We start from the raw sequence: 13775 nt of genomic DNA, 5'->3' as shown, positions 1-13775 counted from the left end.
TGTTATGAGCCAGATGTCCCCTATCTGAGGGGTTTCTGAGGGTGGCTCAGTAGTAAAATTCTCTTAACTGATTTCCAGAGTGGGTACGGACATCTTTCATGGCCAGTGAAATTATTATCTTGTTGCTCTTTGGCTGCACTTACCCATGGCAGGATGGGAGAGCAGTTCAGAGTAGCATCTTCTGGCATTTAGAATGGAATTCAGCTTCCCTGACTTGAACATCTAAAGGTGGTAGGTCAGATTTAAACACCGTCCTTCTAATAATAGGCATCTAAGATGCCTATGTGAGACTTCCCAGAAGTCCCAATTTGTTTCAGGGCCCAAAGGGAGAACAGTCAGGGGACTGGTTCCATTTCAGACACCTATATTTTAGATGCTGAAGGGCACAAGAATGGCACTTTTAGTGGTAGGAATTGTATCCTATCTGATAACATTGAAAAGAATGCTAGAGAACCTCTTAAATGTCTGTATAATGTGCAGAAGAGTCTACCTACAGGTGTGAGGAAGGCTGAAGAGATGTAAGGTTGTGCATATAGGCTCAGGCATAGGTATGGTGCACATAGTAGTCATAGAATAGAATTGTTTTGTTTAACAGACCTAATTGAAACTTTGTAAATGTTATTAATTCTTGAGACCAGCATGGATGATGGAACGCTGCAGAGGGGAAGGGGCCTGGGCAATCTGCTGTGGGGAACCAAGAGAAGAGAGTGCAGAGGTGCTGGCCACATGGGGGCCAAACAACAGTAGACAGACAGCCCTTGTCTTCATACATCTTGAAGTCCAGTGTGCTGGGCTGGCTTAACGGCAATGCTGTCAGAGTGCTGGAAAGAACTGTGCCATAGGGACTGGCAGAAGCTAACTGCCTGAGGAGCAGTGCACTCTCAGACATAGCTAGGACCTGCTCATCCAACCTGTCCATCCTGCTGCCATCATCTTTCTAGCTTGCAGAAGCCATCCCTACATGTCCCAGTTGCTTGTTTGCAGCGTTCACAATAGCTGAGGTATTGATGATGGTGATAGGCAAGTTGTTGGGAGACTCTTTCCAATTGGCTTGATCTGTGTGGTCATTTATATATGGCTACTGTGGTTAAGGTTTTCCACATCTTAAGCTGCCAGACAACTACTTCACGTGGGCAGGGCCACTGCCATTCTTTGGTCAGACTCCCCAGAAGCAGCTCTGACTGTCATTCAGGAGACACCTCTGGTGCCTTAGACCTTTCTGGAAGAAAAAAAAAAAAAAATGGTCTCTTTATTTCCTTTCTCCCTGCATTATGGGATCACCATTTCCCTTTCATACCACTGCCCCCCTACTCTCATGTGGATGACTGTCTTAACTGCATATCTCCAGAATGCAGGGAGCAGCATCCTATGAGATCTAGACTAATGGTGCTCTACAAATTGCTTGTAGGAAGCACCCACTAGCCTCATATTTCTACTGAACTCTTCAGCACAGCTAAATTGCCCTTTCTTCTTGTTCACAGTGCGTAAGCAAGAGATCATTAAGATAACAGAGCAGCTGATAGAGGCCATCAACAATGGAGATTTTGAGGCTTATACGTAAGTAGAGATGCTTTCTGACAGGTTGTTTATCAGTTTGTGTGCAAGTGATGCTCTGGCTTCTAGGTATGAGGAGCTGTCATGCAGTCAGGGATGGTAAAATGTTTAGCCTTCTTAGCCTACATCAGTTAGGAGTAAGAGATGGAGTAGTAGAGCTCTAAATGAATATCAAATCAGGTAGCAAAAAGCAACAGGAGCAACAACAGGAAAATATCCTGGGTTTGTAAGAAAAGTACAGGGGAGGGCAACGAGAAGAACAGAAAGAGAATAAAAGGAAAGTCAGTAACCTAGAAATTTATTTCATGTGAAATGTCATCTAGTTGGCTCCTTTAGTTATAGTAGGGCTGAGTCTTCAGGAACTTACTTATTGGAGTAGGAAGATGTAGTTAGGTGGACACAGGATGTGAGTCAAATGGCATACTAGCACTTCACTGTGTGAATAGCTCTTGGGATCAAATGCAAACTGTAAACCTGGGCTGCTTTTCTTTGCAGAAAAATCTGTGATCCTGGCTTGACCTCATTTGAACCTGAAGCACTGGGGAACCTGGTTGAAGGAATGGATTTCCATAAGTTTTACTTTGAAAACTGTGAGTGGGTAGATTTGGTAACTCCAACACCTTTCTCTCTACTCTTCCTCTATGTCACATTTGTGGGGGAAAATTTGCCTTGTTTTTACTGGTTATCAGAATAAGCAGGAACTTGATTGTGCTTGGGTTATGATGCATTCATAAAAGCAAGCAGCCTTTCTGTCAAAAAGCCTGTTCAGCAACAATTTCAATTCTAAACCCCACATCCCTTCACTCTAGGCATACAATCTGCCTGGTGGAAATGTTTTGTACCTGGCATGGACTGCAGGGCCTTTAAAAGTTTGACTTACTGTACTTCTTACTGATATGAAAATTGAAAAAAATGATCAGATTTTGGTGGAAGCAAGATGTATATTTCGGGTAAACATACACAATGGTCAGGCATAAAGACGCTTTCGCTTTGAGTTTCCCTGGATAGTTTCAGATCTCTAACACCTAATGAAACTTGTACATAGATATAAGGGTCACCTTGTCAGCCTGGGGCAGGAAAGAGTTAGCAGAAATCCTATCATTTATACTATGGGATTTGTCTCCTTTCCTGGATGTCTCCACAGGATGAGATAATTGAAATTTAAATCCTGAGCTGTTCAATCTGTTTTATTTTGGGGGTTAGGTCAAGGTCCTTAGTATGGGCAATATGTAGTTCTCTTAAGTATGTAGAGACTTTGTCTCTCTCAACAGCCTCTTATGGGGTGTTTTTAACACTTCTCTGAGGTTTGTTCATATTTAATGCTATCCTAGCATAAAGGTCTCCTGATTACTGACTCCTTTGCAACGATATTCTCTAAGTGAACGATCTTTCCCCATAACTGAAGACACAGCAGCAGAGGAAGTGGGGGCAAAGGGGTCAGGGGATTCCTGGCAGTAAGTGTGCAGTTCCTAAGGAGAACAACAGGTGATAGGGGTAAGAATTGCAGGAGCAATTTTTGTGGTATTCCAGAATCCAGTGAAAGGTGAGTAGAATATAGAAGAGGTTGGAGAATGTGGGACGCTGTTCCTTCTTAGTTGTAAAATGAACCTGATGGTTTTGCATGTCCTGCCAGTACTGTCGAAGAACAGCAAGCCAATCCACACGACCATCCTGAACCCTCACGTCCACGTCATCGGGGAGGACGCCGCCTGCATCGCGTACATCCGCCTGACGCAGTACATCGACGGCCAAGGCCGGCCCCGCACCACGCAGTCGGAGGAGACCCGTGTCTGGCACCGCCGAGATGGCAAGTGGCTCAATGTCCACTACCACTGCTCTGGAGCTCCTGCAGCACCTCTCCAGTGAGGATCAAATACGGGTATGGATTCTCAGGGAAGGAGTACATCACACGCTCAGCTGAGGCTGCTGTATGTGGGAATTCAGTGTTCAAGGCTGTTTAGCAGGCTGTGAGAGAACCATATTTAGTTGTCTGTAGGGCTGAAAACTTTGGCTTGTAGATGGTGTTCCTTTAAGTCCTGTCCTCTGGCATCAGTAGGGTTATCTGCCACTCCTGACAAATGGGAGTCATGTGCCAGGCAGCTGTTCCTGGGCATAGGTACCCTTGTAGCAGCTGTGCTTCCTCCCAGGTGCTCAGGTCTGTGCTTGGACAAACACCTTATCTGGAGCAGAGAGAAAGAGTATCTCATGCTGTGCACGGCCCTTTCACATCTACCTTTCCATGCTGGGGGTCATTTCAGAGGACTTTTTTGATGATTATGTCATTTTCTAGAAAGAATATTGTATAATCCATACAGAACAATTTCTGTGCCATAAGGGGTAAGGGTTTATTCATATAAATTTTACCACTGATTTTCTGATAAGCAAAAGCTATTTAATATACCACATTGAGAAAACTCAGGGGAAAAGAATCTAAACAAATAGTAATATCAGAGGGTTTAAAATGTCCCCCAATTAACTTGCCACAATTCATAATTTGAAGAAACTTTGACTCTAAAATATGTCATGATGAAATGATTGTTGCTTGCTCCTAAAGGACATCAGATCCATTTACTTCTTCAGCATTAAGTCATTCTGGTTTATTGCCTTAATCATCTCTTTTAATTAGATATACAAAGTCTTTCTGCATCCTTTTGGTTTATGCTGAAATATACGTTACATTCATTTTATAACCCTAAGTTTCCTAATCTTAGGACCTTTTTACTAAGTATTTTCTATTTAAGAGCAAACACAACAAATATTTACAACTAGGAGGCAATCTTTTCTTAATGTGGTCATTTAAGGATGAACCACTCAAGTATAGTTGCTACTTGAGTCCTAGTTCTGTGAACAACTTGGTACTAAGCCAAGAGCAGTTTGTAGTCATGTGTTTTGAGGTATTCAACCCTACTGAAGGCACTGGGAAGGAATGTGAACTATCACAAGCAAGCTGCAGAGGTCACAGATGGAATTTGAAAAGCAGAAGCCAGTTGGGGGCACCAGAAGCAGGGAAGCTTTCAAGGGAGCTGGAAAATCAGCTGAATTTCCAGGGAGTAAGGCAGTGAGAAGGAAAAAGCCTTTGCAGGAAACAAAAAAAAACTTGGATCAGATTTCATCACAGAAATGTTGAGGGAGACATCTGTCCTGGATTTGGACGTTTGTCCAAAAAAATATGCAGAAGAAATTATTAAATTAAAGATCAGTATGGCTCAGTGGCTATGCCTAGGACTTCTGAGGAAATTTAGGAATGGAAAGTCTGCTGCAGAAGAGGTATGTTTCTTGGCTATGGAAATGCTGAAGCCCTCCAAAAGTATGTGCTGGAGGGTTTCTGCAAACTGCAGAGCAGAAGGTATTTCCAAACCACAAAATGTTGGTTAAAACAATATTTAAAAATACCCTGTAAACAAATAGAAGTTGAAGTATTTGCATGCATTTCTGGGTTCTGAAGGAGGTATACCCACAAGCAATTGCAAATGGGGTCAGTGTGGGTAGCCCCCATCTGAATGCACTGAATCATTTTGGAGTCGTGTGCAGTGAAAGCTAAGGCTGAAGAATGAATGAGGTGAGTAAGAATGATTAAATAGAAATTAGTGGTTTCTTCTCACCTGGAAGGCAGAGTTCAGTTCTGGGTAAATCATCTCAAAAGGAAACTGCAGCCAGAAAAGAAGTTTGATATTAGTCAGAGGACTTCTGTGTAAGGAGAGAGTGGGAACCAAGAAGGGAGAAGATTTATAAAGGAGATTCTGCAAAGATTTGCAAACTAAGAAATGGTAGAAAGAAGGGTTTGGCTATACTTTCATGACAGGATAATGCTAAACAGATATGAAAAAAACCCAGACTTTAAACTGATCAAAATAAATTGAGTAATTTGGCACCTGAGGGTTAACTAGGAAGGGCCTTTGCTAAAAGCAGTCACTAGGGCTACAATTTCACAAAACTGCAGACAAGCTCATACATTTGTTTAAATATTAAGTAAGTTCAGAGACAAAATTACTGAAGATTTGAAAAATAAAAACCCTAAGAAAAATATAATTATCTTTCAGTTCAAGGCAAAAGCCAATGGAAAGTGAAGGAGAAAATGTCCCTTAGAACCAGAGCCTTTGAGCACTCCTTAGGAAACTTCTTCAGCTTCTGGGTCATGGCTGTGAGAGGGTGGGCTCAGGGCTGCTCCAAAGCAGCATGTAATACATTTTAGCAATTTGTTAATTTTCACTGGCACTCTCAGCCACCTGGAAGGGGAAGTGAGTGCCTCTTACCGTTAGAGGTCTCCTCATGAGCCCCAGTTTGTCTTGTGTTAGGGGTTTCTACCTACCCTAAATAATTAACCTGTAGAAAACATGTTTTTTTAATTGTGTACAGCTAATGTATGGCTTTATTTCCTTCCATCTTCCATCCTGTTCTCCCCTCTCCTTTCTGGGTGGACACTACCTCTTCCTGACTGCAGCAACTTGTGGAGATACTCAGCTGGAGGGCAATATCTTCTTAGCAAGCAGCTCTGGAGTGCCTGAGTGACAGCAACGGTCATGTCTGTTTTGACATTAAAAAAATAAATACAAATTACAAACAGGCAGCAGCCAAATGCACGAAACCCTGCATGCATCTGATGCTCCGGGCACTGCCTTTCTGTTGTTTTCCATGGATCCATCGTGTCTGTTTCTGCTGTACGAAGGTGTTTTTAAATCTAAAAAAAAAGACATGTTGTTTGTATAAAATAATAAAAAAACAGGAATAATGCTAAATAAATGACAGATTATCCAACATGCCCCCTCCCCCAGGGCTAAGAAAGTGGCAGCAGCCGGAACATCTTTCAGAAATGAAGTGAGGGGGGAAAGCAAAAGTGAAGGAGAGAAGGAGAGAGGGAGAGCAAGAAAGGAGGCAGCTTGAACAGCGGACGGCTGAACTGAGCTCCGCAAAGCGATGGTGGAAGTTAATACCACATTCGGGCTGTGCTGCAGCTACAGTCGGTGAGAGGTGGCAAGGAGACCCCAGAGGAGCCAGTGTGAAGACTGGGGTTCAAGACAGAGGAGCTGCTTCTCTTCCTGTTGCCCAGCAGTCTGACTTCAGCCTGTTTCTTCTTTGATTTCTGCACAGCAAGAACGCTATGGAGACCTGGTTGCTTGGGCTGCTGGATCCCAAAACAGACTTTTCTTTTTTTTTTTTTTCTTTTTTTTTTTTTTTTTTTTAAGAAATAAAATGGAATGTTGATTTAAAACTAAAGATGGAAGTAGGGATTTAAAAATGGGTTTAAGTAACTCATTTTTAACCCAATTAATTAACTTGAATAGAAGCTCGCTCTTTAGTGATACTGGTTTTAGAAACAGCCACTACCTGGAAAAACATGGAGTTTTGAAACCAGCTTATTTAATTTAACAAAATAAAAAAACATTTCATTAAGAGCAGAGATTTTAGAGGAAGAGGGTATTTGTATGGGATTTTCTATTTTTTTTTTCCTTTTTAGTAGCATAGTTGGGATCCACAGTGTGCAGAACACATGTTCCTTAGGAAGCAAACAAAAAACTTAGTGTTATGTTCTTCATGAAAACTTGCACATACACTCCTATATGAGGCATAAATAGCGTGTGTTTTTTATACTGAAATATATGCACCCGTAGAATTAAAGGGGTTACCTGGCCTCCTGTATGATTTGTTGGTCTCCAGTAAAATAGCAGTGGGAGCCAGCAGCCCCAGCCAGGTGCTTCTCCCCACCACTAACCCATCTGATGTTTGTAAGTGTCATGTTTCCTAGTGTTTATTTGGGTAATTTTTCTATTTTTTACAGTGATGTTGTAACACAGAAAACTATCAGATCAGAACCTCAAAAGCTGTAGCTGAAGGAATCCAGGCCACCCTCCATCCTGTGTTGCCTCTGGGTGTTAGAGGATACCTCATGAAGCAGAGGGGAAAGGGAATGAACACGTGATCTGATGTTCGTCCTTTGGGCCAATTCATCTTCCTTTCTTTTCTTTGCTGCAAAAAGATTTCAGTTCCTTTATTCATTGGGTGGGAGATATGGAAGTGTTTTGTTGAGCTTACCAAGGAGGGAGCCTAGCCCCAAGAAGAAAATGGCCTTTCTGGCAGACCTGATGGGATTTGTCTTGACCAAGGGAAAGGCATCACTTGCAGAAGTTGGAATGGGCTTTTACCTGAATTTATCTACCCCTAATAATTTTTGGATCTCTAGAGAGTTAAAATTATTTCCATGACAGCGTACTAAGTGCGTGGCAATCTTTTAGCAGACTATAGAAGAGAAGAAAGACAATTTGGAATTTTAACCTTTATTCAATAAAATGCAGAAAATAAAAGCTGTTGCACAAAGTGGAGCTGTCACTTCGCAGCAGATAGCGCTCTGCTCCCTTTATTGGAGAGGTGCTACCCCACACCAGGATTAGATCAGCTTACCACTCATGAAGGAAAAGACCATCCACACTTCCCAGGTTTATTTGAGCAAACACCCTTTTCTTCCTCCCTCTGCTATCCCAAGGGAGGAGTGAGGAGGGGATTGACTCCATGGTGGGGCAAACACTAGATTTTATTATTTCAAAACATTTTAAAGACAGTGACTGAAGTGGAAAAGTAAAAAGCCTTGATATTACATTCAGAAAAAAATTTAAGCCACAAAGAGAGCAAACAGATTACAGTTATGCCACTTAAAAAAGATAAATACAAAACATTATGCATGCCTTCTTTTGGTCTGATCTTCCTTGTCTCTTTACCTGATAATTATTAATAGTTAAAAAAAAGAACCCTCTATATTAAGTATATGCATCTTTCAGAGAAAATTTTAAAAGAACAGAACTGTTAGTTTTTTTTGTTTTTGCACAGTCTTGGAGACAAACTCTTTTGGATTTTTTTTTTTTTTTTTTTTGTTTAAGTTAATGAGAACCGTAGCTTGGTATGGCCATTATCAAACACAGCTGTACACCTTTAGCATTCTTAATGTTCTCTTATGGGGCTAATGTAAGCATCTATATAATATATATTATAAATATCACATTTTAAACAGGAAATGGAAGGCATTTGATGCAGAATTTTTGCATGATATAGAAATAATTAAAGTTAGCTAGTGTTTGTTTGTTTGGTCTGAATGTTGGTAGAACCTTCATAGCTTTGTTACAATGAAACCTTGAACTGAAGATATTTAATAAAATAACATTTAAACAGTGTAAAGTTTGGAGTGTCACATTATTCTCCTGAGGAATATGAAATTGGTACTTCTGGGATAGGAATCAATTGACAGAAGAGGGTTTTTTTTCCTGTGTCATTTAAAAATGTAATGTTTAAAAAGTTAAGTGGTACCATACCTAAAAGTGGGGAGCAGAGAATACTAGCATTTAAAACAACAGGATGACAGAACCTGTTAAAATTACCTTTATGGCATTTCACTGACAGACCAGGGATAATAGAGAAATTCTGCTTTTGTTCCCAATAGCCTGCCTGATCCTTGGCAAATCTATGCTATTATTTCCTTTCCTGGTCTTTATTTTCCTCACCAATATTTAAGCTTCTTCTTGTGGGAGAAGCTATCTTGCTATTTGGTTTGCCTGATGTAAACATGCTGATCTCAAGTTGTGTGACTTAGTTATTTGTCAACTAGTGTATTTTGTGTCCTAGCTGGGATGCTCCTGCAGAGGCACAGAACTTGTCAGGTCTAGCAGCGTAAGCATCATTTCTTAAGTTAAAAGTTAGGTGAATTTAACTTGTTTTGGTTTTATACTGCCTCTTGTTGTTAGCATTTTACGTATGCCCCGTTAGGTAGGCTTTGTTCCGCTCAGGCCTTTGCTGCTTTGCCGTTTCTCTGTTATTTCCACCTCGCAGATCTCAGCTGCTCTCGAGGGCCGGTGCTGAGCCGTGAGGCTGCAGCAGGTGCTGCCCGCAGCCTCTGCTGAGCCCCTGCCCGCGCGGGCCTGTGGGACAGAGACGCTCAGGGGCTTCCCCGCGCCTGTGCCACCCGCTGGCCTTGTGTGTGGCACGGTTCCTGCTGTCATTGTGTGGGGGACACGCATCTCGTTTTGGCACTGGCTGCAGCAAAGGGGCTCTAGCCAGCATGTAGCCCCTCCACTTAGCAGGCCTGACTGGCCTCCATTCCCCTGAGCTCTTCCCAGGTGTGTCTGGGAAGTGCGGCAGAGGGGAGGGGGTGGCTTTGCCTTATCACTGAAAGCGAGTTCATTGTGCTTAATCCCCTTTAACTGCAGCAATTACCCAGTAAATAGGTGTCAGCTGTTGCTGCTTAGAGAGATGATTACTTTTGCTGCCTGATGGAACAGGAGGAAAAAATCGTCCTTAGTGTTTAAAGGGAGAAGGTAAGAGTTTTATAGTCCGTTTTACTGGGACTAAAGGCAACCTGTTCGTGCCCAGAAGAAATGGCTCCTGCTATTTCGGGAGCAAAGAGACGTTCTGCTCTCGTTTCTGACATGAGGTAGGAGCATTCATCAGGTAAGGTTTCTCCTGAAGCAGTTAATCCTGTCTTAATGATCTTTGAAGTTATGTTGCAGTATAAGCTGATGAACACTAGGAAGGTACTCTTAAAATTAGTTGTGATATCCCACGTTCTTAGTAACTCTTTTAACCACGATAAGACTAATTTTAACACTTGTTGAAAGTGAAATAGTCAGACTAACACTCAGGTCAAGAATATTTATTGTAGTATATATATGGGGCCTGTTTAATGTCTTATGTTTTAACTGACAGCAAGGATTGGGAATGGTACTTCTCTGCATTGTAATAGCTCCAGTGTTGAGCTATCAAACAGGGATGTTCCCAGAACCTTACTTTCCAGTATGCTATAGCTATTTAAAATCTGTTCATCCTATTAGATGAAGTTTTGCAGTCTTCCTACCAAAGACAAGTGTCTGAGCATGGTTTTTGAAGTTCCCTTCCAATTTGTGCACATACATGGTTGTATACATAGGTGAATTACTCTCTGGGAGACCTGTAATTGATGGTAGCTTTTATTTATGCCCAAGTAGATTTCCTTTTAAACTGAGATTGCTTTGCTCTCACTTGCTGAGCTAATGGCACAAAGGATGCTCCTATGCTTGTAGTATCTATGAGATGTGGGGAGAAGCATGGGCAGAACTGGACCCTGAATGTCAATATCCTTTCCATTTTATTATGAAAACTGTTACCTCTTACTTATGTGTAATTGATAACGTAGAAAAACAAACAGAGCATTTCACTAATGATTGGATTTGTGATCTGGTTTGGGGTTTGCTATGGCTTTGCAGGGTGACTGCAGATAAGACAGCTGTGTGCTCTGTGCTTCAGCTTTCCCATTTGTACAAGCAGATGATAAGCCTGACCTCTGTAGAAACCGATGTAAGGGACTGATGAACAGTGCAGAGAAGCTAAGGTGGTATTGCTGCTACACATCACAGATGATTTTTTTTTGCCTGAGAATTTGAAAGGTTTGGGACTGCAGATTAATGCACCTGGAATGCTTGGTTATTTGGGTTTGTTATATGTTTATTTAAGAGTAGAGAAAGGTGATCCTTTGGGGGCACTTAAAGCAGCTTGAATGGAGGATTATGAATTTTTCCCTTGAGATCCTTAGTGCCTGAGAACAACTCACCTGCCAGAATGTCCTCTTTGCCTGCTGATAAGGAATAGGAATTTACTGGTTGGTGTGTAGTACTCTAAAGAATTTTAAGTCAATTTCTTATGTACTTAACAAGTATTAGAAAACAAATATGTTTGTGGTTTTTAAGGCAGACTGGATGGATATCATTAAGTTAATAAAATCTCATTCTGAAAGTTTCTTGTGCTACAGGAAGGTCCTCTAAAGCACTGGTGGATGGGGGAGAGGGAAAGGTGGTTGTGCCTAATTTGTTGCAATTTATATAGTTTAACCATAATTATCCATGAACGGATGGGCAGGATGACATTCACAGAAAACCGTTTTGTTAATGCATCATAAGACTGCATGTTGGCAGACTTGGGTTTTGGCAGTACTTGCAATGAAATACTGTCTCATCATGGTTTATTTCTCCTTCACGCTTCTGTGGGAAAGAGTAGTGCTCATACCAAGAGAGGACAGCCTGCAAAAATGGCACCAGGGCTCTGCTTCAGAGGCTTGTTTACATTGGAACGTGCTATAGGTTACATCAGTAGTCAGAGCAGTGCTACTGCCGTATGGTTGTTCCTGTTCCAGAAAGCGTTTTTTTGTTTGTTTGTTTCTTGCTACATGTCTAGTTCAAAATAAACTGAAAAAATTACTTGCACAAAAAAGATATGTTCTATTAAAGTGACATTTGAAATTCATTGCTTTAGATTTAGCATATTTTTCTTGTATAAAAAAGGCCCAAAGTTGGCACAGATAGTCTTAAATGTTTTTAAGAATTGTAAACAGATTTCAGTCTTGTTCATTCCAAAACAGTATTAATGCTGAAATTGTTTTATATATGGTAAGTTAGCAAGTTTTAACACCTTGTAATCTGTTACAATATCAGTAAAAATCTTCCATACCTATTACAAAGACTATATTGATCCTCCACAGAAACAGCAAGACATTTAATCTTCTACTTTGACTTTCCCTTTGGGAAGAAACAGGCCTGAGCCATTAAATGGAACATCCAGAGAAAGATGGTTTATGTGACCTTAAGAAAGAGAAATTGCTTCAGTGAAGTGCAATGTTGCCAGGGATAGCACATGCTAAGTGAGGTAGGCACAGAGCAATGTGATAGCCTGGAAGATGGGCATCATAGAACCAAGCACTCAGAGTGGTTTGGAGTGTGAGGAAGAGAGTGGAGATGCAAGATGGGGTTGAAGGTGTCTTGCAAGTGAGTAGAGGAAGTTACATATGAGGTAGCTAGAAAGGCAGGGAGGACAGTAGGATGGAGACTTGTTTTGTGGTCAAATGAGAAGGAAAGCAGGTGAATTCTGTGCTGGTGGTTTGAGGAAGGGTTTGGAGAGATGGGGAATATTTTGGGGTAGTTTCTTCTATGGCACATTTAACTAGAGTTTTAAGCTGATACTCTTGCACCTGTATAGCAAACTATAGTGTACAACATACCCTTCTGTCACTGATTTCCCTTCCTCACTGTAACTGAGATAGGTTGGACTGATGGACTGAGGAAGAAATTTTTTTTTCTTTTTCTTTTTTTTTTTTTTTTTGTTTTATTTCTTTTTTTTTTTTTGTTGTTGTTTTTTTTCTTTTACCAGACTATCAATTTGTACTTTGAAATGGTAAATCCCATTTCACAGAATGTAGTGCTGGATGATAAATGCTACAAACACATGACACAAAGTTCTGAGTTGCCACATAGTGCCTCTGTTGGCTCAGATTTGATCAGCTGTTTTGGAAAGTGCAAGGTCTGTGGTAGACTGGGCATCACCTGTTGCTGCCACCCTAGCTTTGGGACAGCTGCAGGCAGGGGGACGATATTAATCTGATTCGAGCACTGTGGCACGTGTTTGGATTAACTCAACAGAAATGCAATCCTGTGTTAAAATATGTGCTGCTGGTTATTTTGGCAGCACAGACCTGTGCGATGGGACTGCAGGTGGTGGGAGCAGCTGCCTCATCCACCTCTGCTGAGGGGGGGGTGCTGTCAGCCAGAGGCAGAACGGGCTTTTGAAGCGTGCTAAGATATGATTGCTCATAGCTTAGTCTGCTTTTCTTCAGTTATTTGATTCACCTGCTGACATGGGCTTAACAGGCTTGCAGAAGTCTGGTCAGTGCTTCAGATGCAAATTGGTTAGCTGAAGATTAAAAACCCTCTATAAATGTGTCCATAAACCATGACTTTTGAGCTTTTTAAACTTTTCAATAGAGGAGCAGGTTCCTATACAGCAAATCTACATATTGCATTGCCTTTTTGAGGGTTTTCTGAGAGTTATTCACAAGGTGCCAGCGATCCTCTGACAGCAGGATGGGAAGCAGTACTTTGCCGACATGAGGCCTTATTCCCTGAGCACCTGCTTTCCCTTTGCTTTCCCTTTTCTTCTGTCTCTTTTGACTGCTCCAGGTCCCAGTCGTGTTAACCTGTCCCAAACGTTTGCTCTCTGCAGCACGGTGGGTTCTTTCTCCACAGCAGATCCAAAAGCTGTGTAATAGCACTCCTGGACTACTGTCCACTCCTCCAGCCTCCCGAGAATGTTTCTGTGATGTGGCTTCACATCCCATTCTGGCTTCCTACTACAATTTCCTCCACCTCTTTAACGTAGCAAATTGCACCGTGCGTGTTTGTGTTTCTCGGGCGGCTGCTGCCGGCGATGTCACAGCAGTG

At 41.6% G+C, this 13775-nt stretch overlaps 1 protein-coding gene across 12 annotated transcripts in view; it reads left to right on the top strand.

The window, feature by feature from the left end:
- Nucleotides 1–8718, top strand: part of CAMK2G (calcium/calmodulin dependent protein kinase II gamma) — a 118781-nt gene extending 110063 nt beyond the window's left edge. For 9 of the 12 annotated variants that reach the window (XM_053983453.1, XM_053983454.1, XM_053983450.1 and 6 more), the window contains 4 exons: nt 1482–1557; nt 2050–2144; nt 3188–3433; nt 5996–8718. In XM_053983453.1, coding sequence (XP_053839428.1) covers nt 1482–1557; nt 2050–2144; nt 3188–3420 — 404 coding nt within the window. In that variant the 3' untranslated portion in view covers nt 3421–3433; nt 5996–8718. Of the gene's footprint in view, nt 1–1481; nt 1558–2049; nt 2145–2885; nt 3146–3187; nt 3434–5995 lie in introns of those variants that run through there. The other 3 variants (XR_008438056.1, XM_053983446.1, XM_053983451.1) reach the window with 3 other exon arrangements.
- Nucleotides 8719–13775: the final 5057 nt, after the last annotated feature.

The sequence above is a fragment of the Vidua macroura genome, chromosome 8 (assembly GCF_024509145.1).
Source record: "Vidua macroura isolate BioBank_ID:100142 chromosome 8, ASM2450914v1, whole genome shotgun sequence".
NCBI classification, from domain to species: domain Eukaryota; kingdom Metazoa; phylum Chordata; class Aves; order Passeriformes; family Viduidae; genus Vidua; species Vidua macroura.
The sequence above is the reverse complement of the archived record's forward strand: the minus strand, read 5'-3'. Positions and strand labels throughout refer to the sequence as shown.